Source organism: Sorex fumeus, unplaced genomic scaffold (assembly GCF_029834395.1).
Source record: "Sorex fumeus unplaced genomic scaffold, SorFum_2.1 ptg000058l, whole genome shotgun sequence".
NCBI classification, from domain to species: Eukaryota; Metazoa; Chordata; class Mammalia; order Eulipotyphla; family Soricidae; genus Sorex; species Sorex fumeus.
In genome coordinates, this window is record NW_026606115.1 from 199,911 (window position 1) to 218,090 (window position 18,180).

An 18,180-nucleotide genomic window follows, 5' to 3' on the forward strand; every position below is an offset into this window, starting at 1 on the left:
CTTTATGTTCCCCAGATGAATGCAATCTTTCTATGTCTATCCCTCTTTTTTCTGACTCATTTCACTTAACATGATACTTTCCATGTTGTACCACTTGTATGTAAATTTCATGACTTCATCTTTTCTAACAGCTACATAGTACTCCATTGGGCACATGAGAAAATGCTCTACATCATTAATCATCAGGTAGATGCAGATCAAAACAACAATGAGATATCATTTCACACCACAGAGACTGGCCCAGATCAAAAAGAACAAAAGCAACCAGTGCTGGCGTGGAATTGGCAAGAAAGGGGCCCTCCTTCACTGCCGGTGGGAATGCCGACTGGTTCAGCCCTTTTGGAAAACAGTATGGACGATTCTCAAAAAATTAGAAATTGAGCTCCCATTTGACCCAACAATACCACTCCTAGGAATATATCCCAGAGGGGCAAAAAAGTATAATCGAAGTGACATCTGCATTTGTTTGTTCATTGCAGCACTCTTTACAATAGCCAGAATCTGGAAAAAACATGAGTGCCCGAGAACAGATGACTAGTTAAAGAAACAATTCCACTTCATGATATCTACTCCCAGAATACAAAAACATTCATTCAAAAGGACATACCTACACCTATTATTCATTGCAACACTTAGAAAAATAGCTAGGATATGGAATCAGCCAAGATATCCAGGATAGAAGATAGAAAGTTGCATATATACACAATGAAATACTATGCAGTTGCAAGGAATGATGAAACCATAAAATTCACTGCAACTAGCATGAACTGGAGGATATCATGTCAATTGTAGTAATTCAATAAAGACAAATACCAAATGACTGACCTTATTATTTATGGTAGGACAATGGATTGCGAAGGACAGTAATAGTAGGACAAGGAATTGCAAAGGACAATAATAGCAAGACAAGGGATTTCAAAGTATGAAAGGTAGGATATCTAGGTTACAAAACTGAAAAGGAGAGAGAAGGAAAGAAACTGGTGTGGGGGAGTAAGAAGAGGCAGGAAGGAGACAACAGGGACATGATGAAAGGGCCTTGGACACACTGGAGGTGTAGGGGTATGATATATCTATAAACGTGAACCACAAGACTAACATAATTTCCAAACAACCAAACTTAAGAGTCTGCCTGTCAAGGAGGCAGACTTACAGGTGGGAGGGAAACTTGAGACATGGCAGGAGAGAAACTGATTCTGGTGATGGAAATTGGTGTTGAAATACTGTATTCCTAAAACTCAATTATGAATAACCAAACCACACTGCCTTGCTAAAAATTAAAAATATCTAATAAAATATTCTTGTTGGAACTGAGAGGTAGTGCAGGAGTTAATAATTTGCCTTGCTTGTGGCCAACTCTGCTTTGGTCCCTGGCACTACATGCGGTCCCCTGAGCACTGCCAAGCGTGATGCCTGAGCACAGAGCCAGAAATAAACCCTGAGAACCACTTGGTGTGGGCTAAAAAAAAAACAAAGAGATTGAACCAAAAATAGTTCTTATTTTTGGCACAACAGGATATTCCAGGCTTACATTGTGGCTTCCCTGTTCTTCACAATTTCCTTGAGGTTCAGCAATTTTTGACAATTATGTTTACAAAGCAAAGATACACTTCTAGAACATACTAATAATATTTCTGCTACAAAATGAATCTTTGTGCCTCGAAAATTCATATGTTGAAATCCTAAACTCCAATGTGAGTTCTTAGTGAAGCCCAAAGTGGATGTATTGCTGGGGAGGTCAGCTGGAATAGGGTTTAGGATAGTGCAGGACAAGTGGGACTTGACTGAGAAGGGAGTGGGCCTTGGAGCTGGATCTGGGCATCTGTTTTTGGTATCCAGGACTCGTGGTAGAATCTCTGTAAAGCCTTACATATGTAGGATTATGGAACGTGAATTACAACTCGTGGCTGTGATCCCCCTCTACTATATTTGTGAGAGACAAAGATAATTCAGTGAAGAATATGTAGATTTGGGCTAACAACAAACTCAAATTATTGAATACATGTGAATTTTATAAATATAATTTATATCATAGAACACTTTTCTTGAGTTTTTTGGGGGGAGAGGATGTAGTCACACTCAGTGATTCTCAGGAGTTATTCTTGGTAAGGGATCATTCCAGGCAGGGTTTAAAGGATCAAATTGGATACCCGAGATTGAACTGTGCCAGGCCTGTGCAAGGATAGCGCCGAACCCACTATATTAATCTTAGCCTATAGGACCATAGACACCATAGACATTTTGTATCACATTTTTGCAAAAGATGCAAATCCCTAAACAAAGTAAATGGAGGGCCGAAGCAATAGTACAGCAGATAAGGCATTTGCCTTGCACATGGCCGACTGGTTTTGATCCCCAGCATCCCACATGGTCCCCCAGCATAACCAGGAGTAATTCCTGAGTGCAGAGCCAGGAGTGATCCCTGTGCATTGGAGGATATGACTCAAAAAGTCAAAATTTAAAAAAGCAAAATGGAGATAGTGGCTATCTAGTGGTTGGATTCATCATTGCTGCACTGATAAGTTCAAATCTAGGAACTAGCTCATCAAGGGGGAAAGAGGGATGAGTAATAGACATGATCTTGGCTTAGCTACATCATAGAGTATTTCTTCTGGGGCTTTTGCACCTACTGTGAGAAATAGATTTGTGTTCTCCATTCTCTCATATATATCAACATTATATTAGATTGAAAGTCTTGATTTGAAGACAAAGTGATTTTGAATCTTAACCTAAAGACAAAGTGACACTTGTGAGTACATGTTTGGGGTAACAGAAAAAGAGGAGAAACCTGTGGTGTGTGTGTGAATGTGAGTGTGCACACTCACATGCACACAGATACACTGTTAATTCAAGTTTTAATGAACATCACTGTCATAAATAAATGCTTTTCCGAAGTAATGAATATATGTCTGTTCTCAAGATGGGAGGGTGAAAAGTCAGGGAATGAGTGAGATACAATACACAGAGAGTGCTACTGCCCTCCTGCTTTGCCTACTATAACCTCATCTGTAAAGTGCCAGGGAGTTCAGAACTGCTAAAAGTATGCATGAGTACTGCACAGCATGGATATGAAAGTTCTGACCTCCATCAAGGTTTTCCTAGTTTTCAGTGTATTCTCGTTGAAAGTGGTCAAAGCCACTGCATGGAAGTTATAGTTGTGAACTCCAGTTGTCACATCCACCCAGGATTATTTGAAAACAGGTGTTTGCCACTAGCTCCCCTCCCCCCACACTGGCATAATGAATTGGAGGAATTTACCTGCACTTGTGGATGCAAACAAAAACCTGGGAAAAACGCCCAAGCACATAACAACTTTATAAAACTGATCACGATCACGATCATCCTGTTGTTCATCGATTGCCTCAAGCAGGCACCAGTAATGTCTCCTTCCTAGCCCTGGGATTTTAAAAGAGCCATATTCAATGCTCTTTCAGGGCTAGGAGAATGAGACCTATCATTGTCACTGGTATTTGGCATATTGAGTACAACACGGGAAGTTTGCCAGACTCTGCCGTGTGGGCAGGATACTTTTGGTAGCTTGCCGGGTTCTCCAAAGTAAAAAATGAGATAATAAGTGTTGCATGGCCGCAAATGCGGCCGCGTGCTTCTGGAAGCTGGGTTTTATAGTCTCTGGGTCTTGGCTGTTGATGGGAACCACCTGTCGCCAGCAGCAGCTGGTGAGTGTAACGCCTACCTACTGGAAGATGGGGGATCTAGGTGGAGAAGGCTCAGTTCTGATCTGAGCAGGCTTGGAGATCTCAGCCCCGGGACCCGCATGCCTGGGTTCCTCTGCCGGTTCCTTCATGCATGAGGCTTGTCCGGACGTGTGGAGAGTGGTCTCGGCATGGCTGTGGCTGGTTATGGAGGTCCTCGACTGCCAGGGCTCTGCTCAGGGCAGGGAGGGAAACTCAACCCTCCCCCCTCCAAGGGGCCCCGGTGAGAACAGCCAGGTGCGGGGGCAGTAGTTTTTATAAGACTGATAAAACTTTAAGCAACAATTCAATAATGCTTAGTGAAATGAGGAAATCAATAGAAGAGAGCATCAACCAAGAGGGAGAAAATATGAAAAATAACCAAACAGAAATCATTGAGAAAAAAAAGTAGAGTAGCTGAAAACGAATCCCACAAAATTTATTGTGTTGATGTATATAAACAATGTCGGGGACTGGAGAGATAATGTAGTCAGTAGGGTGCTTGTTTTGCATGCAGCTAAACTAGATTTAATCCATGACATCCCATTTGATCCCTTGAGGCTGCCAGGAATGATCTTTGAGTTTAGAGCCAGGAGTAAGCCTTGATCACGGCCAGGTGTGGCCCCAAAAACAAAGAAATAAATAACTAAAACAACAGGAAGGGAATATATTTTAAAAGTTACAAGTATGTCCCCAAACACCAAGGAATAAACTTAATAGAGAAGGTATAAGGCTTACATACAACTCAAATTTATTATTTTAATTGCACAGCAGTAGGGCGTTTGCCTTGCACGCAGCCAACATGGCCGACCCGAGTTCGATTCCTCCACCCCTCTTGGAGAGCCTGGCAAGCTACCGAGAGTATCTTGCCCGCATGGCAGAGCCTGGCAAGCTCCCCGTGACGTATTCGATATGCCAGACACAGTAACAACAAAGTCTCCAATGGAGACGTTACTGGGCCCGCTCGAGCAATTTTGGATTTGGGTTTGGGGATCACACACTGTGAAGTCATTGAAAGAAATACAAGAAGACACAAGTAAATAGAAAATATTCCTTGCTCATGGATTATAAGAATTAACATTGTTTAAAATAATCATCCCAGGGCTTTGGATACATAAGTGGTACAGAGGAGTGCTATAGTTATACATTCAAACTTCTGAGTCAGTAATGAAAGCAGGAAATCCAAACCACAACAACCAAACTTAATGTGCTGTCAAAGAGGCAGGACTGTAGGGAATGTGGGTACACTGGTGGAGGGGGTTACACTGGTGGTGGAACTGATTCTAGAACATATTATAACTAAAACTCAAGTGTGACTAACTTTGTAAATCACAAAGTCTTAATTTTTTTGAAAAAATGACCATTCTGCCCAAAGCATTACACAGACAGGATGTAATCCCTACCAAAATTCCAGAAGCATTTTGAGGCTTTTGCACCACACCCACCCAGCCATGCTCAGGGCTTCAGGGATCACTCCTTGCTCTATATTCAGGAATCCCTTTTTCTGCTACATTGCAATGGTAGGAGACCAGATGTGGAGTGAGGGGTATCAAACCAAAGTTCGCTGCTTACAAGCCCTCAAAGACGTAGAACAGAAGAAATGCTATTAAAATTTGTATAAAGCTATAAAATTCCCTGAATAGCAAATAAATCCTGAGATAAAAAGTACATGGGGTCACTGCATTCCCTGAATTTAAACTACAGTATAAATTTATAGTGATTAAAACTATAGTGATAATGAAATAAAATTATAGTGGTTAAAACTATAGTGATAATGAAATAAAATTATAGTGGTTAAAACTATAGTGATAATGAAATAAAATGGGCATCTATGTATTTTATACAACTGAGAGCCCAGTATTAACTTCTCAGATATGTGAAAGTTAGTTTATGACAATGGTGTTGGTTGATTTAAGTAAAGGAGGGAAAGTCTCTTTGAAAGTGGTTAACTCTATCCAGAAAAAAAACTGGATCCACATTTCACACAATACGCAAAATGTAATACAAAAATCGACTATAAATATCAATATTATACAAATTTATGCAATACCTCGAGGAAAACAGAGGTGTAACTCTCTGTAATACTGATTTCATAGTTGTCTTCAATTTTTCAACTTTATTGACAAAGAATACAAAAAGAGAAAATTAACAAATGAGTTCACAACAAACTAAAAAGTTTCTGGACTGGGAAAGAAATTATGATTAAAATCAAAACACACCCCACTGAATGTGGGAGCCGTTTGCAGACAGTATATATGACAAAGTTCTAATATAAATACACAAACATCAATCACAAAGCAAACAACCCCTTCAAAAATGGTGAAAGGGGTTGAATAGACACTTCCTCAAAGCAGTAAAAAAGATGATCAATAGGCATATGAAAACATATTAATCACCACTGACTACCAGAGAAAAAAATCAAAATGGCAATGCTATATCACTTCACATTCACTGTTGGTAGGACTGATATCTGGTTCAGCTTCTATAGAAAACAATATGGGGATTTCTAAAAAAATATATAAACATAATTTATATGTTTCCCAGAGACTATAGACCTTGATATTCAAAGAACACAAACTACTCACTAGTTAAGAACACTGTATCACTGTATCACTGTCATCCTATTGTTCTTCAATTTACTCGAGTGGACGCCACTAACGTCTCCATTTGTCCCAGCCCTGAGATTTTAGCAGCCTCTCCTTACCGTCTTTCCCAACATATTGGAAGCTCTTTCAGGGTCAGGTGAATGAGACCCGTTGTTATTACTGTTTTGGCATACCAAATACGCCACAATTAGCTTGCCAGGCTCTGCCATGCAGGCGGGATACTCTCAGTAGTTTGCTGGCCTCTCCAAGATATATATATATATATATATATATATATATATATATATCACTGTCCTCCCGTTGTTCATCAATTTTCTCGAGTGGGCCCAGTAACGTCTCCATTGGAGACTTTTGTTGTTGCTGTGTTTGGCATATCGAATACATCACAGGTAGCTTGCCAGGCTCTGCCGTGAGGGCGAGATACTCTCGGTAGCTTGCCGGGATCTCCAAGAGGTGCGGAGGAATCGAACTCGGGTCAGCCATGTTGGCTGCATGCAAGGCAAACACCCTACCCATATATATATATATATATATATATATATATATATATATATATTCACGATCACGATCATCCTGTTATTCATCGATTGACTCAAGCAGGCACCAGTAACGTCTCCTTCTACCTAGCCCTGAGATTTTAAAAGAGCCATTTCAATGCTCTTTCAGGATTAGGAGGATGAGACCCATCATTGTTACTGGTATTTGGCATATTGAGTATGACACGGGAAGTTTGCCAGACTCTGTCATGCGGGCAGGATACTTTTGGTAGCCTGCCAGGTTCTCCAAAGGAAAGATAATAAGATGTTGTGCGGCCGCAAATGCGGCCGCACGCTTCCGGGATCTGGGTTTTATAGTCTCTGCATCTTGGCTGTTGATGGGACCAACCTGGCATTGGCGGAAGCTGGTGGGTGTGACGCCTACCTACTGGAAGATGGGGGGTCTGGGTGGAAAAGGCCCAGTCCCAATCCGGGTAGGCTTGGAGACCTCAGCCCGGGGACCCTCATGCCTGGGTTCCTCTGCCAGTTCTTTCATGCATGAGGCCCATCCAGACATGTGGAGAGTGGTCCCAGCATGGCTGTGGCTGGCTCCGTAGGTCCTCAGCTGCTGGGGCTCTTCTCGGGACGGGGTGGGGAGAGAAACTCAACCCCCTCCAAGGGGCCCCAGTGAGGACAGCCAGGCGCAGGGGCAGGAGTAATATATAAATATAAATATAAATAACTGTCCTCCCTTTGTTCATCGATTTGCTCGAGTGGGCCCAGTAACGTCTCCATCTTGAGACTTGTTGTTACTGTGTTTGGCATATCGAATACGTCACGGGTAGCTTGCCAGGCTCTCCAAGAGGCGTGGAGGAATCGAACTCGGGTCGGCCATGTTGGCTGTGTGCAAGGCAAACGCCCTACCCCTATGCTATTGCTCCAGCCCAAATATAAATATAAAGTAATATATATATTACTTTATCAAATATGGTAGATACATATATTAAGATATATACACATATTCACTACAATGCTACATATATACAACTCAGGTACCCAACAGTAGATGATTGCATAAAAATTTTATTCTAAATATGCACTAATTAATATTACTCAGCTATACATAAAAGTTAAAATCTTGCCTTTTGCTACACCTTGGATGAAACTAAAAAGTTTCAGCTTTTAGAGATTCGTTTTTAGCTGCTCTACTCTTTTTCTCAGTGATTTCTGCTTGGTTATTTCTCATAGTTTCTCCCTCTTAGTTGATGCTCTTTTCTATTGATTTCCTCGTTTCACTGAGCATTATTGAATTGTTGTTTTAAGAAAAAATAAGTTAGATGTAAAAGGAAACTTCCGGGATGAGCTCACTTATATGTGGTATATAAAGAAACAAAGACAAATGAAAAGAAGCACTTGTGGCAACAGATTACCAAGCCAGTTGTGGGATGGGGATGAGGAGGAGGAATGTGGCTGACTAGAAGTGATATAGTGATATAGGCCCTTTGTTGATGGTAGAGCAGCAACAATTTTGTAGCCACAAAGCATAAGCACTAATAATATTGCAGACCATGTTACCTCAATAATAATGCAAATTTTTAAAATACAATAACTGAGGAGCTGGAGTGATAGCACAGCAGGTGGGGCGTTTGCCTTGCACGCAGCTGACCCGGGTTCGATTCCCAGCATCCCATATGGTCCCCTGAGCTACTGCCAGGAGTAATTTCTGAGTGCAAAGCCAGGAGTAATCCCTGTGCATAGCCAGGTGTGACCCAAAAAGCCAAATATATATATATATATATATATATATATATATATATATTAACTGAGAAAATAATTATGTACCAAGGAATCAACAAACAAAGTGAAAGACATACACATTAAAACTATAAATGGTCAATGAATGAAACAGAAGATATAGGAAAATAGATTATCCATGTGCATGGATTGATTGAAATGATTAGCTCTGTAAAATTGGCCTGCTGACACAAAAGAATATACAGAGTCATTGCAATCCCTGTCAAAATTACAATGACATTGTTCAAACCCACAGAATCTACATAAATCACAAAGTCTACAAACAGACAGGGTAGTCATGAAAAAAAGGATAGGAGGCATTGCAGTTATTGACTTTAACAATACTATACAGATATAATCATCAAAACAATGTAGTGTCAGAATAAAACAGACACTTAAATTAAATTGAATTTATTTTTTAAAGTGAATTTATTTATTTTATTTATTTATTTTTGCTTTTGGGGTCACAGCTGGCGATGCACAGGGGTTACTCCTGGATCTGCACTCATGAATTACTTCTAGCAGTGCTGGAGGACCATATGGGATGCTGGGGATCGAACTGGAGTTGGCTGCGTGCAAGGCAAACACCTACCCACTGTGCTATCACTCCAGCCCCAAATTAAATTGAATTTAGAGCCCAGGACGAAACCCTTAGACACATGGACAGTGAATTTATGACCAAGTAATCAAGAGCATAAAATGGAGAAACGAAAGTTTCATCAACAAATGTGACTAGATTGCTACATTGAAATAAATAAAATAGATGACACCAAACACAAAAGTTTATGAAAAGTTAAAGACATATGTTAAACCTTAATAGGTAAACAATCATATTTGCTTCACCTATGGTTACAACTTCATCAGCAAGAACAAAATAAACATATGGGGTTTCATCTAACTAAAAAGCTTCTGAACAACCAAGTAAGTTATCACCAATACAAAAAAAAGATAGTCTACTGAATAAGAAAACTATTCAGAGATCAAAGATGTGACAAAGGGCTGATATTCAAAATATATAAAGAACTATAAATGTAAACACCACCATAAACTGGAGACAAGAATTGAATTGGTATTTCAACAAAAAAAGATATATATATGGTTAATAGGCACATGAAAAAAAGTGTTCAAAATACCTTATTATGGTAAATGCAAAATAAAATACTATTGAGATATAGCTTCACAGTATTGGTAATTTACTATATCAAAGAGAGCAGAAATAACAAGTGTTATCGTGAATGTGGAGAAAAAGGAATCTTCATTCAATGTTGGTGGGAATGTAATTTGACTGATCCTTTATGGGAAACAGTATGGAGGTTTCTAAGAAAAATAAAAACTAGAACAACAAAACTCAGAAATCCCACACATAGCTATATATCCAAAGACCACGAAAACACTAATAGAAAAGATCTAGAAATAACCCAAGGGTCCAATAACAGATGAGTGGATGTGTAAACAACAGGATACTAATCAGATGTGAGAAAGTATAGACTATGGCCTTTTGTTGCATAGGAATGGTACTTGAATATGTCCTTCTAAGCAAAATAAGTCGTAGAACAAAGACAAATACCTGATTATCTGACACATTAGTGGCATAGCACTGTAGCGCTGTCTTCCAGTTGTTCATCAATTTGCTCGGGCACCAGTTACGTCTCCATTTTGAGACTTGTGGTTACTGTTTTTGGCATATTGAATACGCCACAGGGAGCTTGCCAGGCTCTGTCATGTGGGCAGGATATTCTCGGTAGCTTGCCAGGCTCTCCAAGAGGAACAGAGGAATCAAACCCATGTTGGTCGCATGCAAGGCAAACACCCTACCTGCTGTGCTATCGTTCCAGCCCATTAGTGGTATATAAAGAAAAAAAGAAAAAGGAATAGACAATTCCCATGTAAAACAAATCCTTGGACTGAGGATGCCTTGGTGGGAAGATTTGTACTTAAAAGGCCCAGTGAGACAAAACTCATACCTCGGTAACATCATACGACTAAAATATAAAAGTGTTCACTTTAGAAAATTAATATTACTTAAATAAAATATGAAGCTAAAATATTTCAGCACTTCACTTTTAAATGACAATTTTGCTGACATTATCTCTAGATAAAAGCAGGACACCTGTTAATTTTCACTGTGGAGAAAGGTGAAAGAAGCAAAGGGAAGTAGGAGAAATAATTTTATAGTCTATGATCATAGTTGTCTAGTAGACAGTGTTAAGGAGGATCTGAGATTCAGAGGTAGACGTGGGAATCATCTGTGCTTGGAAGGAAATCAAAAGAGTACATCAGGGAGAGAGGGTATGTTCTCAGAGGAGAAAAAGAAGCAGCTCATTTCCCCCGGCAGGTACCACCACAAGGCTCTGGAACCAGCCACAGCTTGTCTTGCCAGAGGGCCATGGTCTCAGTGCTGGGCTCTCTAGGTCAAGTCAGGTATCTCTCTGTGTCAAGTCAGGGAGTTCCCTGTCTCACACCTGGAGCTCACGGGCATCTCCAAAGGATGCAGTGCCGGGCGCTAGTATGCACCAGATAAAGCACCTGCAGTCAGAGGGCTGCCCACCTCTTCGCTGGGTGAGTTCCGCCTTGCCATTACCAGCTGCCCCCAGTCTGCAGCTGTCCAGTTCCCCCGGGAGGGGCGGAGGGCGGGACGGCGGGGCTGAGCGCCAGTGACGCCACGCTCACGTGACCGGCCGGGCGCCGACGTGGGTAGCAGTCCCCAGCCAGCCTTACTCCTGGTTGGTGTCTGCCGTCCGCGTGGAACGGGCTCCCGGAGCTGCCGGAGCGGCGGGCGAGGGGCGAGCCGGCTTCGGCGAGCCCGAGGAGGCGCAGGCCTGCCCCGGGCCGGGCAGGTCAGTGTAAAGGGGGCGCTGACGGCGTCCCCATGCAGGTCTGGAGGTGGACCCCGCTGCGGAAGGGATGGATGAGGGCTCGAGACCGGGAGGTTGGTGAGAGGGGTTCTGGGACCCGGAGCATGCAGGGAGGGAGGGAGACCGCGGCCACAGCCCTGTCGCGTCTTCCACCCCCCTCGTTTTGGCGCCCTCTCCCTTTCCCAGCTCCGAGCGATTCGGGGCGTGTAGGGGGGAAGGGGAGAAGAAGGGGGAGGGGAGCGCCCCCGCTGTGCCAGTGCAGCAGTGAAACGTAGATTCTGGAAAGAGCCCCCTCTCGTGCGCTGCGCCTAGGAGGAAATTTAACCGCCGCAGAAAGGGTGGAGGGCTTGAAAGGGAAGAAAACGTGGAGACAGAACAGTTTGGACAGCATCTTGGCCTGCGCCAGAGGCCTGGAAAGTAATGGCGGCTGCGATTCAGAGGGGAGGGAGGCGTGAGAGGTGGGGAGGGGACCAGCGGGGAGAAGGGCCTGGCTTATGGAAAAGAACCCCAGGCCACCTCATGCATGGCTCCTGCTCCTGTCTCCTGTAGGTCTGTTTGTCAATTTCCAGCGCTCTGCACAGCTAGAAAAGGAGGAGGAACTGTCATCCAGAATCCCTGTAGGTCAGTAAAAGGGATTCTTCGGGTGGGGCATTGATCAAGTACCCATATGTGGTGTGGAGGCAGGGGGGTAAAGTGGAAGACTGGTTCTAAACAGAATTTGGGGCTCAGCTTCAAAACTCCCAACCCATTTGTACACACTAAAATCCCCTGAACCATTCTTTGGTAAAGTCTGCCAAAGAATGGTTGACTGGCTTGTGTGAGAGAAACAGTGGCATAAAGTTGGGGAAAGTCAGGGGTGTAGAGGTTGTTGAAGGCACAGTCAGACCATCGGGTTAGTCCAGGGGAATGTAGAGTAATCAGAACTAGAGAGACAGATTCTACGCTCAAATTCTCAGTTGTCCTTATCTTTTCTTTGTCTCTTTTTCCCCACCCCATGTCCCATCCTCCAGTACAGAAAAAGAAGTGCGAGTCTCAATATGGAAAAACCCTACTCTGAAAATGAAAAAATATCTGAGAACAAAGGGAATATGGAAAGTGAAGAAAAGCCAGAGGATATGGTAAAGCAAGAAGTAGCTTCCACTGTAGACAACACTGATAAGCTATACAATGAGAAAAAAACGGGTGATGAAATGTTAATAGAGAATGAAAAGGTAGACAATGAGGCAAAACTAGAGCATGAAAATGTAAAAGAGGAACACCCTGAGACCCAGGAAAAGCCAGCAAGTGAGGGAAAATTAGAGAGTGAGGAAAAAGCAAATGAAGAAAAGCCAACCAGTGAACCAAGGGCTGCAGAAAAGCGTCCAGCTGAGGATGATGTACCCAGGAAAGTCAAAAGAAAAACCAAGGGGTTGGCTCAGTGCCTCAAAGAACATAAAGAGGCCATACATGAGAAGCATTTGAGCAATGAGGAGATGATAAAAGAATTTGACAAGATGGCTTGGGTGGAGGATGAAGTGAAGAAAACCAGACTCAAACTGGGGAGATTTATGTGTATGCATAAAAGATCAGAGGATGCCTCTCAGCCAAGGGGTCCAAGGGAAAATCAGGGTGGTGGCATGGCCCCACAGAAGGGCCCTGAAGACACTTCTCCTATTTAATCCCCCCGACAAGCTTTTGCCAGTTCCTTTGCTTTACATTTTTTAAACTTTTTCTTTTGATTGATGTTCTGTGATTTATAATACTGTTAATGAGTGTTTCTGTGCATTTGAATCTGACATGATGCCACTTAGCATTCTACCCACCTCCTTCCCCCAAGGACCCCAACTCCTCTCCCTTTAATCCCTCCAACTCAGATGTGTGAGTCATTTCCCCCATTATGTTGGTTTTGCAGGCCCTTTGAGTTAATCTTATTCTGATACATTGCTTTAGGTGGCATTCTTCAGTAGCCTTCTGACCCATTCAGAGTGTCCTATAAGTATGTGTTTTCACTCGTGTGCACTACAAAAATATGAAGTTTTGAAAAATAAAGCAGTTTATAACATCTACAGGAATGGTTCACTTTTTTTCAGAAACAATAAACTTATGTAGTTTATCTATGTACAGGTAAAATAGAAAAACATTTTCACTAAAGGGTTATCATAGTTTTCTGGGTTGTTTTATTATAAGTGACTCCTCGGTGCCTTTCTGTTAATGTGCTTATTTTTCCAAAGTAATAGAGATTACCTTTTAAAATAAATAGCAACATATTTTAATTAAAACAACATACTAGAAGCAATACAAAGAATTCGGTGTGTTTATGAAGTTTGTCAGACAACTCAAAATTATTGTCAGGGAAACAAGGGACAGGAGGATTGGTCCACAGTTGGCAGCCTGCTTCAAGTCCTAGGGGAGAGGGCATTTGGGATAGAGAAGGGACCACCATGACAAAGATAGTTGGGAATGATCACTGGATAAGAACTATGTGCTGAAAGTAGGTAAAGGAACAAATATGATAACCTCTCAGTGCCTATATTGCAAACCATAATGCCTCAAAGGGGAGGGAGAGACAAAGGTGTCGGGGGAGTAGGATGGTGAGGCAGACAGAGAGAGAGAAGGAAAGTGCCTGCCATAAAGACAGGCTGAGCAGAGGGTAGCGGGAGGGAAACTGGTGACAGTGGTGGTGGGAAATGTACGCTGGTGGAGGGATGGGTGTTAGAACACCGTATGACTGAAACCCAATCATGATCAGATTTGTAACTCTTATGGTGATTCAATTAAAAAACAAGAGAAAAAATTATTGCCAAGGAACCGGAGAAATAGTACAGTATGCTTGCCTTGCACCACTCAGCTGACCCTGGTTTATCCCAAGCACTGCATGTGGTCCCCGAAGCATAAGCACCACTGAATGATTATGGCCCCAAATCCAAAACAAAAAAGTGTTATAAGAACCTGAAATGACATAAGAGACATTATTTCTGGGATTATAGAGGAATTGATCCAGTAATTTAAGAATCAATTTTATCATCTGTGAAATGGAAGTACTACTGTCTACACATTAACAAATAGTGGATCAGGTGAGATACTGAGTGCGTGTTGGCCTGGCTTCTGTCTTGTCCCCAGTACTAACAAGACCAGAACTCCTTAAGAAGAGTACCTAGAAATAGGTTCAGGGAATCAAAAGGGATGTGCCAATACTCTGGGTACTATCATGCCTTTTGGGAATAGTACTTGAATCCTGCACTCCATAGGCCCTCACTGATGCTATAGGTTTGGAGTTCTCAAGATGGCAAAGCATAATTAATTTTTCTTTGATTTTTGATTTTGATTTTCTTTTTATTTTCTTTTCCAGTGAACTAAAATCTGGCCCATCCCAAGATTTTTAGATGTGTGAATAAATCAATTTCTTCCACATTTGAGCTATACTGAGCCATGTAAATGATGATGCTAAATACTTAGCAATGTGAATGATACTTCAGTGATGCTTTAGTCTTTAATTGGTTTCTGATTTTTAGCAAAACTATACTTTCCATGTTTCTTTCCAAACAGGTTTTCATATATAGCTGTCTCTTCATCAGATTAAGCTATGTGGGGCCATGTGAACTCCAAGCAGCATATACTGGTCTCATCTCACTAAGGAAATCATTTGCTGAGAAACTTCTGCCAGGTTCTACTTTACAAGGTTAACACACCTACCATCACTTGTGGATTTTAGAATACTACTAGTTAAGTTTTGGTCAATGGCAGAACTCCCTGCATCACCTGATAGATACTTAGAAATGCAGAATCTGAGGTTCCTATCCCAGACCCACTCAATCAGAATTTACATTTTGACGTGATCTGCAGGCCATTCCGGGCACATTAAAATTTGAGAAGCACCAAATATTTAAAGTAGCGTCTTCTTAACCACCCACTCTTACTTTCACACAAAGTATGTGGTTTGAAGGATAAATATATGTGTTATGATTAATTTTATAATACTATAATGCATATTATAAATTAATAATTAGACCTATTTGTCAAAACAGAAATACTACATTCCCTACATTAGTAGAGCTTGAAAATTCAGCAAGTCAAAACCTAATTTTTTTAAATTTATTTTATTAAAACACTGTGATTTACAAAGTTATTGCTATTTGAGTTTTAGACATACCTGCAATTTTTTTTTTGCTTTTTGGGTCACACCTGGCGACACACAGGGGTTACTCCTGGCTCTGCACTCAGGAATCAGCCCGGGCAGTGCTCAGGGGACCATATGGGATGCTGCGAATCGAACCTGGGTTGGCCGCGTGCAAGGCAAACGCCCTACCGCTGTGCTATTGCTCCAGCCCCCATACCTGCAATTTTAAAAATGAAATAAGCTAGAATAATATTAATTTGAACCATATTGTAAATACTGGATTGCATTGCAGGTGCATAACATTTCATGACGTATTTCGGCAATATGCATATGGTTATACTTTTACACTCTGAATTGTGATGAAGAAATTTCTGAGTGTGAGCTAAAGTCCTTTATAAAAATTGAGATTTTGGAGGCTACAGACATAATACAGAGGGTCGTGAGTTTGTCTTTTATATGCCCAGTTCGAGTTTGACTTATGGTATTCTGAGCACCACCAGGAGTAATTCCTGAATGCAGAGTCAGAAATAACCCCTGCGTACCTCTGGGTGTGCCTCCCCTAAAAATCAAGCCAGAAAGATAGTACAGAGGCAAAGGGACGTGCCTGTGCACAGCTGAACCTGGTTCCACCCCCAGCACCATTTGTGGTTCCCTGAGCACTGCCAGGAGAAATTTATCTTAAGCAGGGATAAGCCCTGAACACCACCAGGTATGGCCCAAACTACCCAATAGATAAATAAAAATTGAGAAATGGGGGGGTCTGTGAAATATCTCAATATAGTGAGTGAGTCAAGAAGCAGAGTTCAAACTCCTGGACGTCATATCCTCCAAGAACTGCTTCGGCCCTGGTTGTTCCTAGCACCACTAGGCCTGAGCACTGTATTATCAGGTCCAAACATGGAACCAGCAGGCTTGCACATCTGGAAGCTAATACAGCTGTGATTGACCTCAAGGCCTCTGAGCACTGCAGGTTATGCCTCAAAAAAAGAGACAAGTTGAGAAACAATACATTATTCTTGTATCAAAACACAGCGCCTGTCTTTCCTTTGTGTTAATGCTAATACCCAGCACATTGTCTAACAAGTAATAAGTTCTTAATCACTGTCACTGTCACTGTCCTCCCATTGTTCATCAATTTGCTCGAGTGGGCCCAATAACGTCTCCATTGTGAGACTTGTTGTTACTGTGTTTAGCATATTGAATACATCACGGGTAGCTTGCCAGGCTTTGCCGTGCGGGCAAGATACTCTCGGTAGCTTGCCGGGCTCTCCGAGAGGGGAGGAGGAATCGAAACTGGCTCGGCCTGGCTGGCTGCATGCAAGGCAAATTCCCTACCGCTATGCTGTCGCTCCAGCCCAAGTTCTTAATATATTTGAAAATAAGTAACAGCTGAGATAGGACTTCTTGCTCCAACTTTTTCCAGTATACATAAATGATTTCTCTAGAAAATGAATTTGGAGTTCAAAATTGAACTCTATATGAAGGGTTTGAAACACATACTTAACCCTATCTCACAAAATCACAAAATCACAAATCATCCTGTTAATCGTCGATTGCCTCGAGCAGGCCCCAGTAACGTCTCCTTCATCCTAGCCCTGAGATTATATTCAAGGCTCTTTAGGAGAATGAGACCCATCATTGTTACTGGTATTTGGCATATTGGGTACGCCACGGGGAGTTTGCCAGACTCTGCCATGTGGGCAGGCTACATTCGGTAGCCTGCCTGTTTGTCCAAAGTAGGAATGAGATAATAAGATGTCATAATAGGATGGCATTCGTGGCCGCGCAGTTCCGGGAGCTGGTTTTTATAGTCTCATTTTATTAATTTTATTTAATTTTATTTATTAATTTCTATGTGTGTTTTAAGTATGCTAATTTCAGAATCACTGGATGACTGTTGAAAATATGAACGCTTCTTAAATCACTTCAGACATCTTAAGTTGAATTTTACCATTCTCACTTTTATCAAGTGTCCTAAGTAATTTTGGATTATACTAGTGGCTAATGGCCACTGATATATTCAATATGATCTCAGATATAGTTATTGAAAACTATGAGGCAAGCATTAAGTTCTGAGCGATAGCACAGTGGTAGGGCGTTTGCCTTGCACACAGCCAGCCCGACAGAGCTGGGTTCTATTCCTCCGCCCCTTTCAGAGAGCCCAGCAAGCTACCTAGAGTATCTCGCCCGCACGGCAAAGCCTGGCAAGCTATCCGTGACATATTCAATATGCCAAACATAGTAACAACAAGTCTCAAAATGGAGACGTTACTGGGCCTGCTCGAGCAAATCGATGAATAACTGAATAACGAGAGGACAGTGAGGCAAGCAAAAAGAAAAATTACATAGTGTCTATTTTCTAGGATGGGGACATAGATACCTTTCTAAGGTATATAACACTGGGAGTGATAAGCCATAAAGAAACGTATTACTATAACTTGTGAAAAGAACCTGAATACGTCTTTAGAGCATATCATGAGTATAAACAATCGGAAATGGAAGGCATCTTTTAAAATGGTGTGTTTTCGTCTGCAGTTTCTTCCCTCAAAGCTATGACAGATAATCGTACCTTTGTTAAAAAGCACTCATCCGACCAAAAGTATCAAAATCAAACATAAACGGCAGATCTACAGTAGAATGAAGTAATAAAATGATGCAGTGTAA

The 18,180-nt window shown here is 41.7% G+C and overlaps 1 protein-coding gene across 1 annotated transcript; it reads left to right on the top strand.

The window, feature by feature from the left end:
• The first annotated feature begins 11,989 nt into the window (after positions 1-11,989).
• On the top strand, positions 11,990-13,465 carry LOC130034222 (transcription elongation factor A protein-like 4). The gene is made up of 2 exons (XM_056125791.1): positions 11,990-12,041; positions 12,431-13,465. Exon 2 carries the CDS (start codon positions 12,458-12,460, stop codon positions 13,076-13,078), a length of 621 nt encoding a protein of 206 aa, XP_055981766.1. The 5' UTR covers positions 11,990-12,041; positions 12,431-12,457; the 3' UTR covers positions 13,079-13,465.
• Positions 13,466-18,180: the final 4,715 nt, after the last annotated feature.